This window comes from Quercus suber, unplaced genomic scaffold, assembly GCF_002906115.3.
Source record: "Quercus suber isolate HL8 unplaced genomic scaffold, Cork oak 2.0 scaffold_35, whole genome shotgun sequence".
Taxonomy (NCBI): Eukaryota; Viridiplantae; Streptophyta; class Magnoliopsida; order Fagales; family Fagaceae; genus Quercus; species Quercus suber.
In genome coordinates, this window is record NW_027069500.1 from 1,144,421 (window position 1) to 1,162,234 (window position 17,814).

A 17,814-nucleotide genomic window follows, 5' to 3' on the forward strand; every position below is an offset into this window, starting at 1 on the left:
ATGCTTGAATTTAATAAATTTGAAACTTAGATGGCTCAATTTAACAAAAGTAAAGTTAGAGAATTGAAATGAATTTCAATCCCCATAAAAAAAAAAAGAAATGAATTTCAATCAAACTTAAAGGGTGTAATTTTTATTTTAGCCTACAAATTAAAAAAAAATCAAAAATTAATTTTTTTAAAAAGAAAAAAAACCTCCAACGGGCCCAAGTGAGATTGATGGGTTTTTCAATACAAGGGCTGGGCTTATCGGCTGAGTATTTAGTACTGAACCTATCAGCCCCCACTCTTCTCTAAACTAAGCATGCTAACGGTAACCCTCGTGATTCAACGTAGGGTCACTCAGGCAATACGTCGAACACTTAAAATTCCATTCTCACCGCTCAATCAAATCCTTTTTAATTTCAACTTTCTGTGCACCCAAGCACCTTTAAATTTTCCCGAGATAATTTTGGAGTCAAAAGAAGGAAAACCCAGTTGCTTGTCTTATAGGATTGAGAAGTTGCCGAAGGGTGAGTCTGTTGGGTTAGCATTTCAAAGCTGGATGGGTGATGGGTTTCCCATTCACAGAGGCGACATTTTCCACGCCATTAACCGTCTCAGGAAGCTCAAGATGAACAAACGCGCACTTGAGGTGACTCTCGCTCTTCAAAAGCTATGGCTGTGGATTTCAGTTTGATAAACCAAGCTTATGGGCTTGTTTATTTTTCTTATGTTTTTAAGGATGGTGTTAGAATGATGATTAAAAAGCTCTCATTTATGTGGGGTTTAGGAGATATGATTGTTAGATAACCTTACCTTTAAGTTTTTTTTTTTTTTTGAAGAGACTGATTCCCAAACTTGAACCCATAACATGCCGCTTCGGAAAAGTGGTAATTTAATAAATTATTGTAGTATCATAGCATATTTCGGACAAGTGATAAATAAAGGTATTACCTCAACATGTTCAAATAGTTTAATTAGAGGAATTATTGTTTTCTTAGCTTTCACATGGTGAGAAATATTGGATTAGTGATTATGATTTCTGTTCTTTCCTCAAATTTTTCATGGCAATTGATCAATATGCTAATGCAATATCAATTATGAGTAAAGCACATTACTGTTAAGGATTGCTTAGAAAGAAAAGATGATATGAATTCGTTACAAAGTTATGGTTAGTTATTGCCTCTGTGTCATCTCAGAAGTAAATTTACCAAAGACATGGTAATCACATCTACAGTAGAACCATTGGATTATCACTGGCATTTACTGATTTTCAAAGTGAATGCACCTTCATCATTTCCCCCCCGCATACGTGCTCCCCTTCTAAGCTGAATTGAGTTATACTGACAAGCATAACCACTGTGAGATTTGATAACCCTGAGCTATTTGTTTGCTTTGACAGGTAATGGAATGGGTGATCAGGGAAAAGCCTTACAGGCCCAAGGAATTAGACTACTCTTATCTTTTGGAATTTACAACTAAATTTCATGGGATTTTGCAGGGTGAAAAACTCTTCTCTTGCGTCCCTCCTGAGTTCCAGAATGATTTGCTCTACAATAATCTTGTGATTGCATGCTTGGATAAGGGGTCAATAAGGCTTTCACTTGCATACATGAAGAAGATGAGGGATTTGGGTCATCCCATCTCACATTTGATCTTCAACCGCCTCATAATCCTCCATTCCTCCCCAAGCCGTAAGAAAATCATCCCCAAAATCCTCACTCAAATGAAGGCTGATAAGGTGACTCCACATGTCTCCACCTATAACATTCTTATGAAAATGGAGGCCAATGAACACAATATTGAAGGGCTCATGAAGGTATATGGTGACATGAAATGTGCAAAAGTTGAGCCTAATGAAGTATCTTATTGCATAATAGCTACTGCACATGCAGTGGCAAGGTTGTACACTGTGGCTGAAGCCTACGTTGAAGCAGTGGAAAAGTCTGTTACAGGGGATAACTGGTCAACTCTAGATGTTCTAATTATATTGTATGGGTATTTAGGGAAAGGAAAGGAGCTAGAGAGAACATTGGGAATTGTGCAAGAACTCCCCCATGTTAGGTCTAAAAGTTATATACTTGCAATTGAAGCATTTGGTAGAATTGGACAGCTAAGTCGGGCTGAAGAGCTTTGGTTATATATGAAGTTGGTAAAAGGGTTAAGATCAAGTGACCAGTTCAACTCTATGATATCTGTATACTGCAAACATGGGTTGATTGATAGAGCATCTAGGCTTTTCAAGGAAATGGAGATGATTGAGTGCAAGCCAAATGCCATAACTTTTCGACATCTTGCTTTGGGTTGCCTGAAAGCAAACTTGGTGGAAGAAGCCTTGAGAACTCTAGAATTGGGGATGGATCTAACAGCGAGCAAAAGAGTCAGGCATTCTACACCATGGTTGGAGACCACTCTTTCAATAGTTGAGATGTTTGCAGAAAAGGGTGATTTGGTGAATGTGGAGAAGTTGTTTGAAGAACTTACAAAAGCTAGGTATACCAAGTATACATTTGTGTACAATACTTTGCTCAAGGCATATGTGAAGGCCAAGAAATATGATCCAAATTTTTTGAGAAGGATGATTCTAGGAGGTGCTAGGCCAGATGCTGAGACCTATAGCCTGATGAAACTTGCCGAGCAGTTTCAGAGCTGATGGTAATCTGTTGTATGCTTAGCACAAAGAGCAAATCAAATTTCTAAGTGGAAGATAGTAAGAAGAAAGGTAGGAAATTAGGGAGGATCATCTGGTACATTCTGATTACAGTTATGATTATTGTGAAGATTCTGAGAGAATAATATGCTCAATTTTACTTCCTGCTTCTGCTTCATCCCTCGGTTGAATTAGGTAAATTATGAGAAAATGAGTCTCGTTCGCAACCCCCCTCCCCAATTTGACACAGCCTCTCTGTCAGCCCTATTTGACACAGACTCTCACCCAACGTTCTCCATCGCAGCAACCTCATCTCCCCCCTCTCTCCCTTCCCCCACCACCTCACTGTCTGGTTTTTCTTCCCCCACTTCCCTCCCATGCCAAGCTGCATTGTTTTCAGCTTTCTCAGCCGGCTCTCTCTGTTCCAAGCGCTGACAGGTAAGTAATTTTCTTTGATTAATTTTTTTTTTTTCCTATGGTCTGTTCTGATCTATGCATTTTGTATCAACTTTTCTCAAATGGCAATTCGTAGTTAAGTTGGTTATTGAATGTTGCTCTTGCTTTTGAGCAATGTAAAATCCCAGTTGTATGCTGTAGTGGATTTTTACTATTGCCTACAATCTGTTTGTTGAATAGCTTTCTTGGGTCTCAAATAGGTTCTTGTCAGTAGGTATACAAAAACTCTCTATTGTGGAGCATTTAGCTTATTTGGATTTGTAAAGCTTACTCTAAGAAACGATTGGAGCATCCTTGCCCCTTGATTCTTTCATGTGAACAAACAGGATTTTCTCAACCTTTGTGTATGTTCCTCTTCATAAAACTAATCAGTGCAGGGGAGTTTGGAATTGAAACATGGAACTACTAGTGACATTAATGTTAGTGGAAACTTTCTTGGGTGATTTTAAGTTGAAAATAAAGGGAATGGGATAATGATTTTGTGACATGTGTAGTAAGACTGGTGGTGTATTATTAAAATTTGTGGTTTTGATGTTATTTAAACAGCTGTGCAAAATGTAGTGATTCTGGTAATTTCTATTTAACAAAGGGGTGTGGATGTTGATTGTGATATTATGTTGAGGTCGGAATTTTCAATTTCTTGTGTAGAATACTTGGCTCTTGCTCGAAGTTTTGAGAACTATGAACAGACTAGTCCTGATCTGAACTTTTTCTCTTTAAAACTTTGTTTGATTGGATGTTAGCTTTGGGTTCTTTTTTATTGTGTTCATTATTAGATATTTGGTCTTTAAGGCCTCTCCCTCATGTGGTTTCGGATCATTGTCCTATTATTGTGGAGGCAGGTGGTTGGGCAAGGGGGAAGAGTTCCTTTAAATTTGAAAATATGTGGCTTAAAGCAGAGGGTTTTGTGGACCGAGTTAGGTGCTGGTGGAACAATTATCATTTTGTGGGACCCCCTAGTTATGTTTTAGCTTGTAAATTCAAGGCTCTTAAAGGAGATTTGAAGCATTGGAATAAATACGTTTTTGGGGATGTGTCTTTTAGGAAAAAATGTTTGTTGGCTGAGCTCTTGGGGATTGAAATGAGAGAAGGGTTGCAAGTGCTGTCTCTGGTAGATAAAACAAGAAGAACTGAGATCATGGCAAAAATTGAGATTTTAGCATCCATGGAGGAGATTTCTTGAAGGCTGAAATTTAAGGCTTTGTACTTAAAAGAGGGGGACAATAATACTGGATTTTTTCATAGGCTTGCCAATTCTAATAGACGAACTAATACTATGAGGGGTGTGGAGGTTGGGGGCATTTTGTATGAGGATGAGACAGATATTTAGGATTAGGTGGTGAGTTTTATAAGAATTTATATTAGGAACCTGAATCTTGGAGGCCCACTGTTGATGGATTAGAATTTGCTAGTTTGGATGATTCTGATCAGTTTTCACTTGAAAGGGAGTTTGAAAGAGAGGAGATCATTGCAGCTTTCCAGGAGGCTGAGCGTGATAAGGCTCTTAGCCCTGATGGCTTTACCATGGCTTTCTTTCAAAAGTGTTGGTGTGTGATTGAGAGGGATTTTTTGGCTTTTTTTGCGAACTTTCATAGACATTGTATCTTTGAGAAATCTTTTAATGCTACTTTTCTGTGTTTGATTCCCAGGAAGTTCAATGCTGTTAATATTAAAGATTATTGGCCTATTATCCTTGGGTAGTTTGTATAAACTTTTATCAAAGGTATTGGCTCACAGACTACGATGTGTGTTGGATAAACTTATATCCAATTCCTAAAACTCTTTTGTTGGGGGAAGACAAATTCTTGACTTTGTTCTCATAGCAAAAGAATGCTTGGATAGCAGATTGAAGAGTGGTATCCAGGTGTGATTGTCAAGTTGGATATTGAGAAGGCTTATGATCATGTAAATTGGAATGCTTTGTTTTATCTTATGGAGAAAATGAGTTTTGGGGAGAGGTGGGGGAGATGGATGAAGGCATGCATCTCTATAGTCCGTTTCTCAGTTCTTATTAATGTGTCCCCAGCTAGCTTTTTTGGTAGTTCTCAAGGGATCCTTTATCTCCATTATTGTTCTTGTTGGTGATGGAGGTGTTGAGTAGGCTTTTGAAGAGGACAGAAGAGGAAGACTTTCTTAGTGGTTTCCAAGCAAGTCCCAATGTGCGAGGAGGTTTGCATATTTCTCATCTTTTGATTGCTGATGATATTATTATTTTCTGTGATGCATCTAGGGAACAATTATTATATATTCAGATGGTGTTGATTTTCTTTGAAACTATTATAGGCTTGAAAGTAAATGTTTGGAAGAGTGAGATTCTGCGAGTTGGTGAGATTGGGAACTTGGATGCCTTGGCTCTTATTTTATGTTGTAAGGTTGGTTGCTTGCCCATGTATTATTTGGGAAAGCCTCTTGGGGCTCATTTCAAGGATGCTTCGATTTGGAACCCTATTATAGAAAGGATGGTGAAAAAGCTCTCAGGTTGGAAGCAATTATATTTATCAAAATGGGGTAGACCTACTTTATTAAAGAGCACTTTGTTGAGCATTCCAACTTATTTTCTATCTTTGTTTACTATTCCATAACATGTAGCAGATAGATTAGAGAGGATTCAGAGGAATTTCCTTTGAGGGAGATCTCATGAAGTTTTTAAATATCCGCTTGTTGCTTGGAATAAGGTTGTTTTGGTCAGTGGAGGTAGGTGGTTTGGGGATTCGGAGGATTGGACTTTCTAACCAAGCTTTGTTTGGGAAGTGGCTTTGGAACTTGGGAAAGGAAGTTATCCATTTATGGCATTAGGTTATTGCCACTAAATATGGGGAGGTTAGTGGAGGCTAATGCACTAGAGTTGTTAGAGGGACACATGGTTGTGGGTTGTGGAAGAACATTAGGAAAGGTGCAGATAGTTTCTTTAGTCATGTGGTGTATGCAACGGGAGAGGGTATTCAAATTCGGTTCTGGCACAATCCTTGGAGCGGTCCTATTTCTTTGAAAGAATTATATCGAAAGTTGTTTGTCTATACTATGGTTCAAGAAGCTCTGATTTCTAATCTGATTTTATATGCACTAGATGGGGGAGGTAGGAGTTGGAACTTACTTTTCTGTCGTAAATTCAATGACCGAGAAATGGGAAGATTTTACTCTTTCTTTGAGCATGTTTCTGCCAGAATTCCAAGGGGAGAGGGTGATGATGTTCTAAATTGGCAGTTGAATCGTAGTAGTATTTTTTATGTGCGCTCCTTTTACAATTCTTTATCGAAAGCCCCTTCTATTTCCTTCTCTTGGCAAAGCATTTGGTATGTTAAGGTACCTAAAATTGTGTATTTCTTCTTATGGACTGCTGCTAGGGGTGGTATTCTTACAATAGATAACTTTGTTAAGAAGAACTTGCCTCTTGTTAATTGGTGTTGCCAAAGTCGGTGTGATGAGGAAACTGTGGATCACCTTTTACTCCATTGTAAGTTTGCTCATGTTTTGTGGAGTGAGGTTTTTCTTATGTTTGGGGTTCAGTGGGTGATGTCAAGTATAGTTGTCTCTCTTCTTTTTGCTTGGAGGAATTGGTTGGGGAAATTTTCTTCAAATGTTTGGAATATGGTATTGACATGTCTTATGTGGTTAGCATGGAAGGAACGTAGTGCCCAAACATTTGAGGACATTGAGAGATCTATTGATTTGTTGAAGACTTTGCTAGCTAGGACTTTGTTTGAGTGGTCTCGTATTTGGGGTCTTACGCATTGTAGTTCCTTGTCTGATTTCATTATTCCTATTAGATTTTCCTTTTGATTTGATTGTATTCTTTTCATTGCTGTGTGTTTAAAATCGTAAACACATTGCACTTTTACTATCAATAAACTTTTGTTACCTATCAAAAAAAGATATTTGGTCTTTAAACTTTGAGAGGCTGATGTTCCTGTTCCCATGTATACTCCCTGTGTACTTGGGCTATCTTTTTCATCAATAAAGATTTTTAATTATCAAAAGGAAAAGAAAAACAATATACTTGGCTCTTGGCCCCTATTGTAGGGATGCTGGAGGTAGGGGTTTTGGCCTTTCACGTTCTATGCCTTGAACATATATTATTCTTATATACGTTTGTATGTATGAAGTATGACGCATGGAAGGTATTGTTTTTGTATGGGGCCTGTTCATTATAAGCAGCATGCTCTGATTAGCCTGCTTGTGGTTATCTCATTTAGAGTGTACATGCAACAGCTTGGACTGTTACAGTTGTGGGCGTGGGAACATAAATTTTTTATGATGATATGCTAATTCTACTGCTTCATAAGTCCACATTCCTAAGCGATTATGTGCAAAATATATTCTGTCCGCTATAACGTAATCTGTTGGTAATTGTTGTGCACTCATTCTTTGTGCTGGCATGTAATGATGTAAACCAGTTAAAATTAATTTTGATATGTGTATGTTTGTTAAGGTTGTTGGGGGGCAAAGCAATCGACCACTTTTTTCAGTCCTATATATCTAACGCTGTGATATCAAGTTCAACTTTTCACTTTACCATGCTTGGACCCATCTATTAAGTGGAAATCTAGGAGCAACCTGTGTGAGGTGAATTAATCCCATTATTTTATTTCCCCTGGATATATATATATATATATATTTTTTTTTTTTTGGCGGATAGATCTAATAGCAGTAATAAGTTTGTATGTGTATTGGACTGGTTCTTCCCAATTCCTAAAGAGAATAAATCAAAAGATTGCTTGGTCGTTTGATAAAAGTATTAAATGCTCCAAATTTGTGTACAGTATTTTGTTGAAGGTTGTAACTTGTAAGACAAAGTTGATTCCCTTTCCTGCTGATATTGAGTAATGTTGTTCTTTTAGGCTTAACCTATTCTTTTGTTGCAAAAGCACTTAAATTTTTTGGTTAGATTAAGATATAGTATTTCTTATCCATAACCATAAGAATTCTATTTTCTTTTGCAGTAGGTAGTGTGCTACACAGTTCAATACTTTTCCTAGATCTCCCCATGTCTTCAAATTACTATTCTATTTTGAAACTTCTTATCAAAAGATATGTGTGCGCTTTTATCCTTATTGCTGCACTGATTTAACCAGGGCTTTTCATTAAAAATAAAAAGACATTAGCACATCACACTAGCTTATTTAAGTTGGTTCTTCCGTTGGCCAAACCTGTAAGCACTCAAAATCCTCAGATTTTTTGCTAGGACAAACTTGATTTTCATGCTTTTGATATGAGCTTGTTCATGCTTATTTAAGAAACTTACTTGCATCATTATGTTATGTTTTAAATTATTCATTAAAATGTCTTCGTACTCATCATATTAGTGTTTTTTTTCTTTTCTTTTTTGGCTCTCTTCTTAACACAGGCATACCCCAACCACGAACCATATTTAAACAAAAAAATTGAGATGTTTGAAAAAATGACTCTGGTTGTGGGTAACTATAGGGGGCTTTTCAAAGAGCTTTATTGATGTAGATACACAGGAAATGAGCAGAGGAGAGAGTTTTGTGTGTGAGGGTGCATGTCGGATGAAGAACGAAAGAAAGAAGAAGGGGGGAGGGGTAGATGAGATAAGGAAATTTGTGGTGGGGAGAGTGGCTATGTAAACGGTTTAAGTTGTTGAATTTGGGTTTTAACTATTTCAAAATTTTGGCATCTTGAAAACGTTTTTGCTAACTAAACAAGATTGAGAGGAGGCCCGGCTACCTCGAATTAGCCACAAATTCTGTTTTAGTTTTCATCTCCTAGGGCCAGTATGGGGGGATTTCGAAGTTTCTTTATTGAATCTAAGTTGTTTCAGTTGGTGGTTGAGGAAGGAGGGAATTTTTTCTCCCTTAAGATTTTTGAACGGGGAAAATACCACATGCAATCAGTCTTTATGGGCAAGAGTGCAGCTCTTTGGACAATGCGGTCTTTGGAACACACCATGAGTGGGGTTAGTCCGAAGCAGTTCTTCACCTTCAGGGATGGTGATACTGCTTACACGTTGCAATGGGGGTCCAACTCGTTTGGGCATTATTTATCAATGACAGAGCTTAAGGTAGGTGGGTTACGGCCAACTATCATTATTCCTGCCGGAAAACTACAAGAAGGATGGAGAACTTTTAGGATTGAATTAAGAAGGCTATTGGAACCTTCTCAATATGCGGTGGGAGCATTGAAGTTTGTTCCGTACAAGCCTAAGCATATCCCAAAATACCAACCTGCAACATTGAAGTTTGTTCCGTACAAGCCTAAGCATATCCCAAAATACCAACCTGCAAGGACATATGTGGAAGCTGCCAAAGCGCCAGTGCAAGCAAGGTTGAAGCATGTTCAGGCTGGTATGGTGAAGAATGTTCAGGCTGGTATAGTGAAGAATGTTGAGGAGATTCCGTGTGATAATTCTCAAGCACAAGTTGTTGTTTCTGAAATTCAGGCTGGAAGTTTTACACAGGCAGCCGTGGATGGTGGGGAGGGTGGAGAAGGTGGTATTAACGGTAGGAATAAATTTGAGGAGAAAATCTAGGTAGGAAATAAATTCAAGATTCCTTTGAAGACTAATTTGAATTCAAATATGGTTGAGTTTGGAAAGTTGAGTGATAGGAGGAAGGCACATTGGCTTGGGAGAGGGCTGACTGTGTATGTGGATGAATATGGAAAGAGACGGGTATCTTGGGATATTGTTAAGGGTGGTAAAAAGGCTGGCAAATGGGTGATAAGTGAGGCTGATAAAAACGTGGGTCTGGGCCTAGCCAAGCAGAATGCCCAAGCCTTGTTGGGTAATAAAGAACCCATTTTGGGCCTGGGTATGTCAAGCCCATTTATTTTTGAGGCTGGAGAGAGTTCCTTTAGAGGACCAAGGCCTCTGGAGACTTCTTACCAGACTGGGTTTTCTAAACCAAGTTCAGGTGGTAGTGAGAACATTGCCACGAAGGACGTTGCGAGCTCAGGGAGCATACCCACCACATCGGAGCACCTTGCGAAGTTGCCGAAGGTACCGCTGGGCACGTTTTCTGCCTTAGCTGCGTCAGAAGTGGTGGGTCATGCCGGAGAGGACAGCACGACGGCACTAGCTCAGCCACCCACTGCGTCGACAGGACTAGCGGTGGTGGCCCAACCCTCCCATGTTCAGATATCGCCGATCAGTGATCTGAATGGGCCGAGGTTGGTGCCGGTGGTCTCATCGGCCACCATATCGGAACCGTTTTTGACTCTTGCTGACCAGAAAGTTTCGGCGATGGTGTCTTTGTCTTCTTCAGTGGCATCGGAGGATGGGGATGAGGATTTTGTGGGCTCGGAAGGATCAGGTACTTCTGTTTTTGAGGTACCTCAAGTACCTGGCCCAACTATAAAGGATTTGGTCAGTGATTTGGATAAGTCTTGGGGTAATTCTAAAGACTAGATATTACAATTGCGTGATGGCAGGCAATTAGTGCTCCCATTGTCACTGTATCGTTCTCTAGATAATATGTCAGTTTGCTCAAGTTTGGAGGGTGAGTATGTACCAGGTAATGAATCTTGTATTACTGAAGGGCAGAGGGTTAGTTGGGCAGACGAGGGTGAGGGGTTAGTAGATTCTTTGTTTGTGGTTCTTGGATCAGAGAGTGAGCTGTGGGATTTTGGTGGAAGGTTGAGGTCTTGTGAGGTTGGTGATGAGCCTTTAGTCGTGGTACCTTTGGCCACTGAAGGTCCGTCAGAGATGGTGACGAGTCCTGTGAAGGAGATTGGGAGTAAGGAGAGTGTGGATAAATGTCAACTATCACAATGGGTAACCAATAGGATAAAGGCTTTCAAGAAATCTGTGGGCACTTCGCTGGAAGGTTTTGAGGAGCAGATTACAGGATTGTTACTAGCCATTGAGGCCAGAAAAAAAGATAAACAAAAACNAGCTATAAGTGTACATTGCATAGAGCATCTTAAATGTTAAATTTAAATATTCTTAGTTTTTGTGGCACGTCTACATTTAATGATTGTAATACAGGTTACATAATTTGCCTCTGCCCTTTCCTCAAATATTTATAAGCATGATTATTACACACAAGTGAAGAAGAAAGTGGATCTATGAAATTTAATGACAGCAAGGAGATTTAGGCATTATAGGGTTATATACTATTGCATCTGTTTTAAATGTAAACAAGTCAACGAACTATGATCAGTAGCTTTAAAAATAATAATAGTAGAAAGGGCACAAAAGAGGTCTGCATGACCTCCAGAATATTACATTATAATTCAAAAAAGGAAAGACCATGGAAGCTGTCCACAGCTTTTAAATTAGGATCAGTAGTTCCAAACTTTATAAGGCAACTCCAAAAGGCTCTAAAAGAATATAGCATGTTCCAAATCTAATTAACTAAACTATTTTGAGTGTTATACCCTTCTGGTCACTTGTTGCCCTCCCATATCCACCCATCTATTCTTTGCTGCCTGAGCGCAACCTATTTTGAAAAGCAATGGACCAAGCTTAATCTGCATGCACAAATCAGTTTCATCAGAACATTTACAAACAATCGGCATATGAATCTTCATAAACTAGACTTATTTTTACAATATCTACAATAACAATAAATATTAAGGAAAACATGTCATATTCAGACTCCAATCTCAAGAAATCCTCCTTTTAAACTTCATTACAATGAATGAACCACAATGCAGAGCCTATAGACTCTGAACTTTCCAAAACACTTTTCAATACAAACAAAGAACAGTACTCACTTGCAACTCTTCTCTGAGGATACCACCCTCAGGAGGTATTGCCAAGAACAGTTGCGCTTCAGGTGATCCTGTATCAGCATACAGCTTGCCCTCATCGGTAAGCACCCACGACTCCCTCTTAATGTCCTGCACAGTTCCCAGATTAAATTAAGTATATACATGAAATCATCTAGCAGCGTTGTTGAAAGCGCACCCCAAGTTCAAAGCCCAAGCATTTAGCTTGGACGGAGTGAAGCTTGTTTAATTAAGTGTGCCTCATGCATGCTGTTCTAGTGCTTTTCGAAGATGTGCAAAGCACACCCAGGAGTGCCCTTTTTATTTGGTAAAAAAATATATGAATCATTAAACTTAACTGCTAAATCTTGAAGAAAATGATATGGTAATGGGGAACATGGAGCATTGATTTATTGTACAAACATTATTCTTAAATGTTACACACACACACACACAAAAGTTTACAGACATGAACAAGAATAATTTACTAATCTTGTGCTTTTTGGTTTTTGCCTTTTGGATATATTTTGATTGAACCATATATTTCAAAATTCCAATCCTTAAAATGTTCAAGAACAATATAAGATCGGAAATGTTTAAAATACCCTCGGAAAACACTTTCCTCAATGTCCTCTTTGTCTTAGGTTTGAAGTTTTAAGACAATCAACTTATCAAAAAAAAATTATATACAAAAAGGGCATTTGAGCATGTGAAGGTTAGAGTGGATTGTTCAGGTTGAAATCATAACGGCTCTCGACTACTCAATATGTGACGGGGTAGAAGTTCATTATGCAAAATAACTAAATTCCACGTCCATACAATTACTAAAAAAACGAAATGCTATGCCTGCAACATTTTCAGAACACTTTTACAACAAATTCTAGAGGTCAGGTTGTTATTGACTGTTTCTAGTGGGTAAAAAAGTAATTTTAACAGTGGATTCAAAGTAGAACAAATAACAAGTTACCACCACCTATGATTTATTGTGAAAATGTCATCAACGTAGCAATTAACTAATAGTATGGTTTTTTTTTTTAAATTATGAGAAGTGGACACCAAAGAGTCCAATTCCAATTATATATAGAGATTCTAGTGCTTTTTCTTTTTATTGAACCATATACTTCATTTTAATCATAACTATCACAGTTACAATAAAAAAATAAAAAGTCACATAAATCACACACACACAAAAAGGGTAAAATGTTAATATGTTTAAACTCTATATATCTAGATTATTATCATATAGTCCAATGTTAATTTTTTTTTTCAATTTAATTTTTTTTTTTAAATTGAAACTAAGTTAAACTAAAATACATTACTACTTTGATGCACTGTGATGTGGAAAAATCTATAGCTCACAAATTTAGGCATTCCATTCACATTTATCGAATCAATAGCATGCATGAAATTGCAAAGAGAGAAGAGGCAATTAGGTTTAGAATATAGATACAGTACCTCAGCTTCAACGTATCTGAAACCGTGAAGACTCTTGATGACGTTAACGACTTCGTCGTGGTTTAGTCCATGTTTGGCTGCGAACTCGCCCGAGTCTCCGATCACTTCGTTATTCGCTAGGTAACCCTCTTAGCGAAGGAGGCGGTAAAAAAAAAAAAAGAAAGAGTTAAGTGTGATGAGTTTTTCCGATGGGCCGTGTTATCAGACTCTTTAACACGCCCTATATATAATATATATCTGCGAAATTTTGTTCTCTGTTAGCGTTATGGAAAAGATTGACGATTGCTGATTGGTTTATGTGACTGAATTCTTCTACATCAAAAGGTAGGGCAAATCATAAATGGGCCTAGCTCGATTTTTGGGCTTTTCCTTTTTCTTTTTTCTCTTTTTTTATACAAAATTTATAACCAACCTTTGTACCAAACTACCAATTGTGTGTGTGTGTGTGTTTTTTTTTTTCCTCATAAGAAAATTGTGTATATTTTTAATGATAAAATTCAATTTAGTATGTACTAAATTGTTCAAATTTTCAAGGTAATGATATGAACTATTGTCTCCCACAACTTGTTTTAAGTTGGAGTTAAATTCAAGCTATAACTCAAATTAATAATCATTTTAAGTTTCATAAAACTATTGTCTCCCACAACCTAAAACAATTTTTTCTCCCACGTATGACCAAAAAAATTCCATAAATTACAAAATATAAGTATCTAGACCTGTTGTATTGCAATGTAAATGTACAAATTTACATAGTCTTAGTCATTTTAATGTTGCCATAAGTGAGGAAATAATATGCACAATCAAAAACATGAAATCAATCTAGGAATTAGAAGTAAATAAGAATTATTAGGGAAAAGATGGTAGATTAGGAATAAAATTGTCACAATTAAACTTTTTTTTTTTAAGTAGCATATTTTGTTAAAACACTTATTATTACTTTATCTAAAAAAAGTTAATAAGAACAAATAAATTGCTTTTCCTTTCTCTTTTTCTTTTTTCTGTTTTCGTAAAAATTGAACTGTGATATTCTTATAAGAGATAACCTGTCATTGTTAAAACTTATCATGAAAGAAAATATTGCACCATGCATCTTACGAATGTAGTGGATTTGGCAAAGTTTAAGGTTCTGAACAAATTCCAGTTTTGCTTATAGTTTTCACCTACATTTTTAGAATGTAACACCATCAAGTTTCACAATGCGTAAAAGAAGCCAAGGGATGAACAAATCTATATAATTCTGCACCCGGGATCTAAAGCTTCTTTTTTATGAAAAAATTTTTATTTCAACAAGTTAAGGAAGGGCCTTATCTGCCTCTTCAAAGCTCAAATGGGAGATGGAAACAAGTGGATTTTTTAAAAAAATAACTATAAATCTCAAATTATATTATTAGTTAGGCAAGGTTTGAAACATATTTGATTTATAACAATTCGACTTTTCTAGAGTCGATTTCGCCCTTTGAAAATCCACTGAAAAATCAACTTTTCTGGAGTTAATTTCGCCCTTCGACTTTTCTAGAGTCGATTTCCCAGTGAATTTTCAAAGGGCGAAATTGACTCCAGAAAAGTCGAATTGTTATAAATCAAATATGTTTCAAACCTTACCTTACTAATACAATAGTTTTAGGAATTTGGTTATTTTTTAATAAAATCCAAAACAAGTTACAAAGGAAACGTTTGATATCTTCAATTCCGGCACAAGGAGCATCATATTTAGAAATCAGATTTGGGTTGTCTATCTTCTAAAAAAAAAGAAAAAGATTTGGGATGTCTGCCTCCTTATCTTTAACGCAAGCCAAAAAAGCAACTTTAGCTTCAGCTCAAAGAGGTTCTTTTTTTAGGTGTCCAAAGCACATTGGTAGCAGTGTCGAAATTCTAGTTCGATTAGATATGGCTGTCCATCACACCTGTAGCTACACTAAAAACTTTCCACATTTCTTCTTTTTCTTTTCCATGCTCGTCATCAAGAAAGATTTCATACATGTCATTTTACAGGAAGAAACTGTTTCCCTTGCATGTTTAATAATTCTTTCATCACATCAGAATGTATTCCCAAAAAATAAAAATGAAATACAAAACCAAGGATACACGTATCAAACTCATGACCCATAGACAGATCTATTTATTTTTCTCATTGTCAAAAAGTAAAGAGATGAAAGCATCCAGCTACAGAGAAACAATTGGTGGAGCATTCAGCGATATAGGCTTTCAGATCTGAGGTTCTCTGCAATCTCAGATTCCCATCGGTCCCCATTCTCAAGAAGCTTCTCTTTGTCATATAGAAGTTCCTATGACAATGGAAGAATATATATATATCAGCTCAATTCATTACTAGATCAACTGCCTATGATCCTGCAAAAATTATGCATACTAACCTCATGAGTCTCTGTTGCATACTCAAAGTTGGGTCCTTCAACAATAGCATCAACAGGGCAAGCCTCTTGGCAGAATCCACAATAAATGCACTTTGTCATGTCAATATCGTACCTGGAAAAGTATACATATGAGATAGAGAGAAAGAAGAGACAGAGAGAGAGAGAGAGATGATGAGGGAGAGGGTGCAAGATCCTTCACCTAGTAGTCCTCCGGCTACCGTCTTCTCGCTCCTCCGCCTCAATTGTGATTGCTTGTGCAGGACATACCTAAATAACAACAATTGCTTAGTGGATTAAAATGATAAATTCAGATACCAAAGCCACATTTAATTAGATATTATACCAGCCTGATCATCCTTCATATTTCATGGCTGGGTTAGGTAGTGTTCTTGAGATAAATGTACACATAAACTCAGACATCGAATGCTGACAGTTGACAAATTTTAAATATTCGTTAATGCCACCCATTCGCCATAAGCCTAGAAATTTCTAATAAGATTTCTATTACTCATCAAAAAATAGTTTGAGGTCTCAACAAAAGAATGTATCATGCACATGCAAAAAAATTGTTACAGTTAACTCATTTTAATGGTATTTGTTTAAGGTAAGAGATAATGGCATCTCTTAGATTTAAGGGTAGATTAAATTAACTATCAAAATTCTGAGCCTCAGTTTAATTTCACATCATATTAAATCTGGCTTGGTCTGACTTCGTCAACTTATCAGGCAAATACAAATTGTCAGGGAACCTCACCAAATTGTCATAATATATATATATATATAGATATACAGATATAGAGGTATAACTTGAACACATCTCATATATATGTGTGTGTGTGTGTGTGTTATAGATATATTCAGCACTTATTACAAATCAGCATCATAGAATAAAGATATATTGATCATTAATCGATCACCACATCTAGATCTCCAACTCCTCAAATTTTTTATCTAATAATGAAACACACCCACACTGAGACATTGTTTGCTTCCAAATTTAATATGAATCCCATATTTAAATAAAAAACTTTGGATGCGGCACAGACAACGAACTCACAGAAAATCCATGCAAGTTTGAGTATCAAACAGGAAAAGTAATTTGCAACCATAGGGCCAGGCCTCTAGTGATGCAGGGCAATCTAGAGAAAATTAAAGAACAAGAAAACTAAAAGATAAAACCTAAGAATCAGCACCTAGGGGTTGCTTGGAATCAGCACCAAGCAAGAAACTTAGGCATCAGCACCTAAGGTGTTAGGAATCAGCACCCAACATATTGGGAAATCTCCAATTGAAATTTCATTAATCAATAGTCCAATATAAAATAGACCACCTGAAGCCTTTATATAGAGCTTGCAGGAATAAAAGTTCATAAACCATAAACTCTAAACTGATATAATCTAAAAGGCTAATCCTTATCTAATCGTCTATTCCTTATTTGAACTCAAAATAAAATGGAATCATAAACTAATTCAACTACCTAAGAAATCCAATCTCATAAGGCATGCCGTCCTCATCATCTATTGTCTAAGCAACTTATCAAAAAAATTCATCTAGTGTCTAAGCACTACCTAAGACAACTACACTGGCGCTGCCCATTGCCAGCACATGAGTCTAAATCCAGACTCAAACGGGAAGATTTAATACTCTACTTCTGCAAGTTTTAGTTCAAAAAGCATCAATTTAACCAAGAATAGTTATTTAAAATATTAAAACTCTTACTGCTTCGCAGAGTTTGCATGCAATGCAACGTTCCTCTCCAGTTGGGTATCGACGGAGGGCATGTTCACCACGGAAACGAGGGCTCAAGGGGCCCTTCTCAAATGGATAATTAATCTGCATTACAAAAAGAATGAAATTTATATCAAAGCTTACACAGTCCAAGATGGACATTGGGTGTAGGAATACACTTACAGTAACTTTTGGCTCAAAGAAGTATTTGAGTGTCAGCATCAGACCCCGAACCATTTCAGTGAGAAACAATGTGTTTATGCTTCGCTCAAAAACTGTGATCATTCAGAAGCATCAGAATTATTCATGGAAAATTGTAGAATATTGGTTAAAACAATAGATAACACAAATGCTCCCAAAAAGTATACTACATACCAGTATTCCAGTCCTTTGAAATCTCTTTTGTAAGTTTCTCATATTCTTCATCTTCTGTAGTTAAGAGTGTTAGGAGGAAAAAAACTAGAACCATAAATTATTTTTTACAAGTTACTTGAATATTAAATAT

At 36.9% G+C, this 17,814-nt stretch overlaps 3 protein-coding genes across 4 annotated transcripts; 1 reads left to right on the forward strand and 2 right to left on the reverse strand.

Annotated features, from left to right (window-relative positions):
- Positions 1–262: 262 nt before the first annotated feature.
- Positions 263–3,570, forward strand: LOC112007536 (pentatricopeptide repeat-containing protein At1g07590, mitochondrial). 2 transcript variants are annotated; one of them, XM_065770715.1, is made up of 2 exons: positions 263–633; positions 1,483–3,570. In XM_065770715.1, exons 1-2 carry the CDS (start codon positions 304–306, stop codon positions 2,632–2,634), a joined length of 1,482 nt encoding a protein of 493 aa, XP_065626787.1. In that variant the 5' UTR covers positions 263–303; the 3' UTR covers positions 2,635–3,570. The 2 variants fall into 2 exon arrangements, with proteins under 2 accessions (XP_065626787.1, XP_023895658.1); XM_024039890.2 differs by having other exon boundaries at positions 264–633; positions 1,384–3,570.
- A 7,616-nt stretch (positions 3,571–11,186) lies between these two features.
- Positions 11,187–14,259, reverse strand: LOC136061476 (phenylalanine--tRNA ligase alpha subunit, cytoplasmic-like). Its single transcript, XM_065770753.1, has 4 exons — positions 14,253–14,259; positions 13,210–13,337; positions 11,761–11,886; positions 11,187–11,514 (listed from the first exon to the last, which is right to left on the reverse strand). The coding sequence occupies exons 1-4, from the start codon at positions 14,257–14,259 to the stop codon at positions 11,416–11,418; spliced, it is 360 nt and encodes a 119-aa protein (XP_065626825.1). The 3' UTR covers positions 11,187–11,415.
- Positions 14,260–15,120: 861 nt separating this feature from the next.
- LOC136066426 (NADH dehydrogenase [ubiquinone] iron-sulfur protein 8-A, mitochondrial) lies at positions 15,121–17,803 on the reverse strand. The gene is made up of 6 exons (XM_065770716.1): positions 17,685–17,803; positions 17,493–17,584; positions 17,301–17,414; positions 15,781–15,848; positions 15,582–15,693; positions 15,121–15,494 (listed from the first exon to the last, which is right to left on the reverse strand). Exons 1-6 carry the CDS (start codon positions 17,776–17,778, stop codon positions 15,399–15,401), a joined length of 576 nt encoding a protein of 191 aa, XP_065626788.1. The 5' UTR covers positions 17,779–17,803; the 3' UTR covers positions 15,121–15,398.
- Between the last annotated feature and the right edge of the window lie 11 nt (positions 17,804–17,814).

What these genes read in the sequence shown, in the direction of transcription:
- LOC112007536 (XM_024039890.2), top strand. Translation starts at nt 304, where the DNA reads ATGCTAACGGTAACCCTCGTGATTCAACGTAGGGTCACTCAGGCAATA. An exon ending in TGAACAAACGCGCACTTGAG is followed by an intron (nt 634 to 1,383) that starts GTGACTCTCGCT and finishes TTGCTTTGACAG; the next exon opens with GTAATGGAATGGGTGATCAG.
- LOC136061476 (XM_065770753.1), bottom strand. An exon ending in TCAGATACGTTGAAGCTGAG is followed by an intron (nt 11,887 to 13,209) that starts GTACTGTATCTA and finishes GGAACTGTGCAG; the next exon opens with GACATTAAGAGGGAGTCGTG. An exon ending in TCCTCAGAGAAGAGTTGCAA is followed by an intron (nt 11,515 to 11,760) that starts GTGAGTACTGTT and finishes TTGTGCATGCAG; the next exon opens with ATTAAGCTTGGTCCATTGCT.
- LOC136066426 (XM_065770716.1), bottom strand. Translation starts at nt 17,778, where the DNA reads ATGGTTCTAGTTTTTTTCCTCCTAACACTCTTAACTACAGAAGATGAA. An exon ending in TCTTTGAGCCAAAAGTTACT is followed by an intron (nt 17,415 to 17,492) that starts GTAAGTGTATTC and finishes TTTGTAATGCAG; the next exon opens with ATTAATTATCCATTTGAGAA. An exon ending in ATGCAACAGAGACTCATGAG is followed by an intron (nt 15,495 to 15,581) that starts GTTAGTATGCAT and finishes CCATTGTCATAG; the next exon opens with GAACTTCTATATGACAAAGA.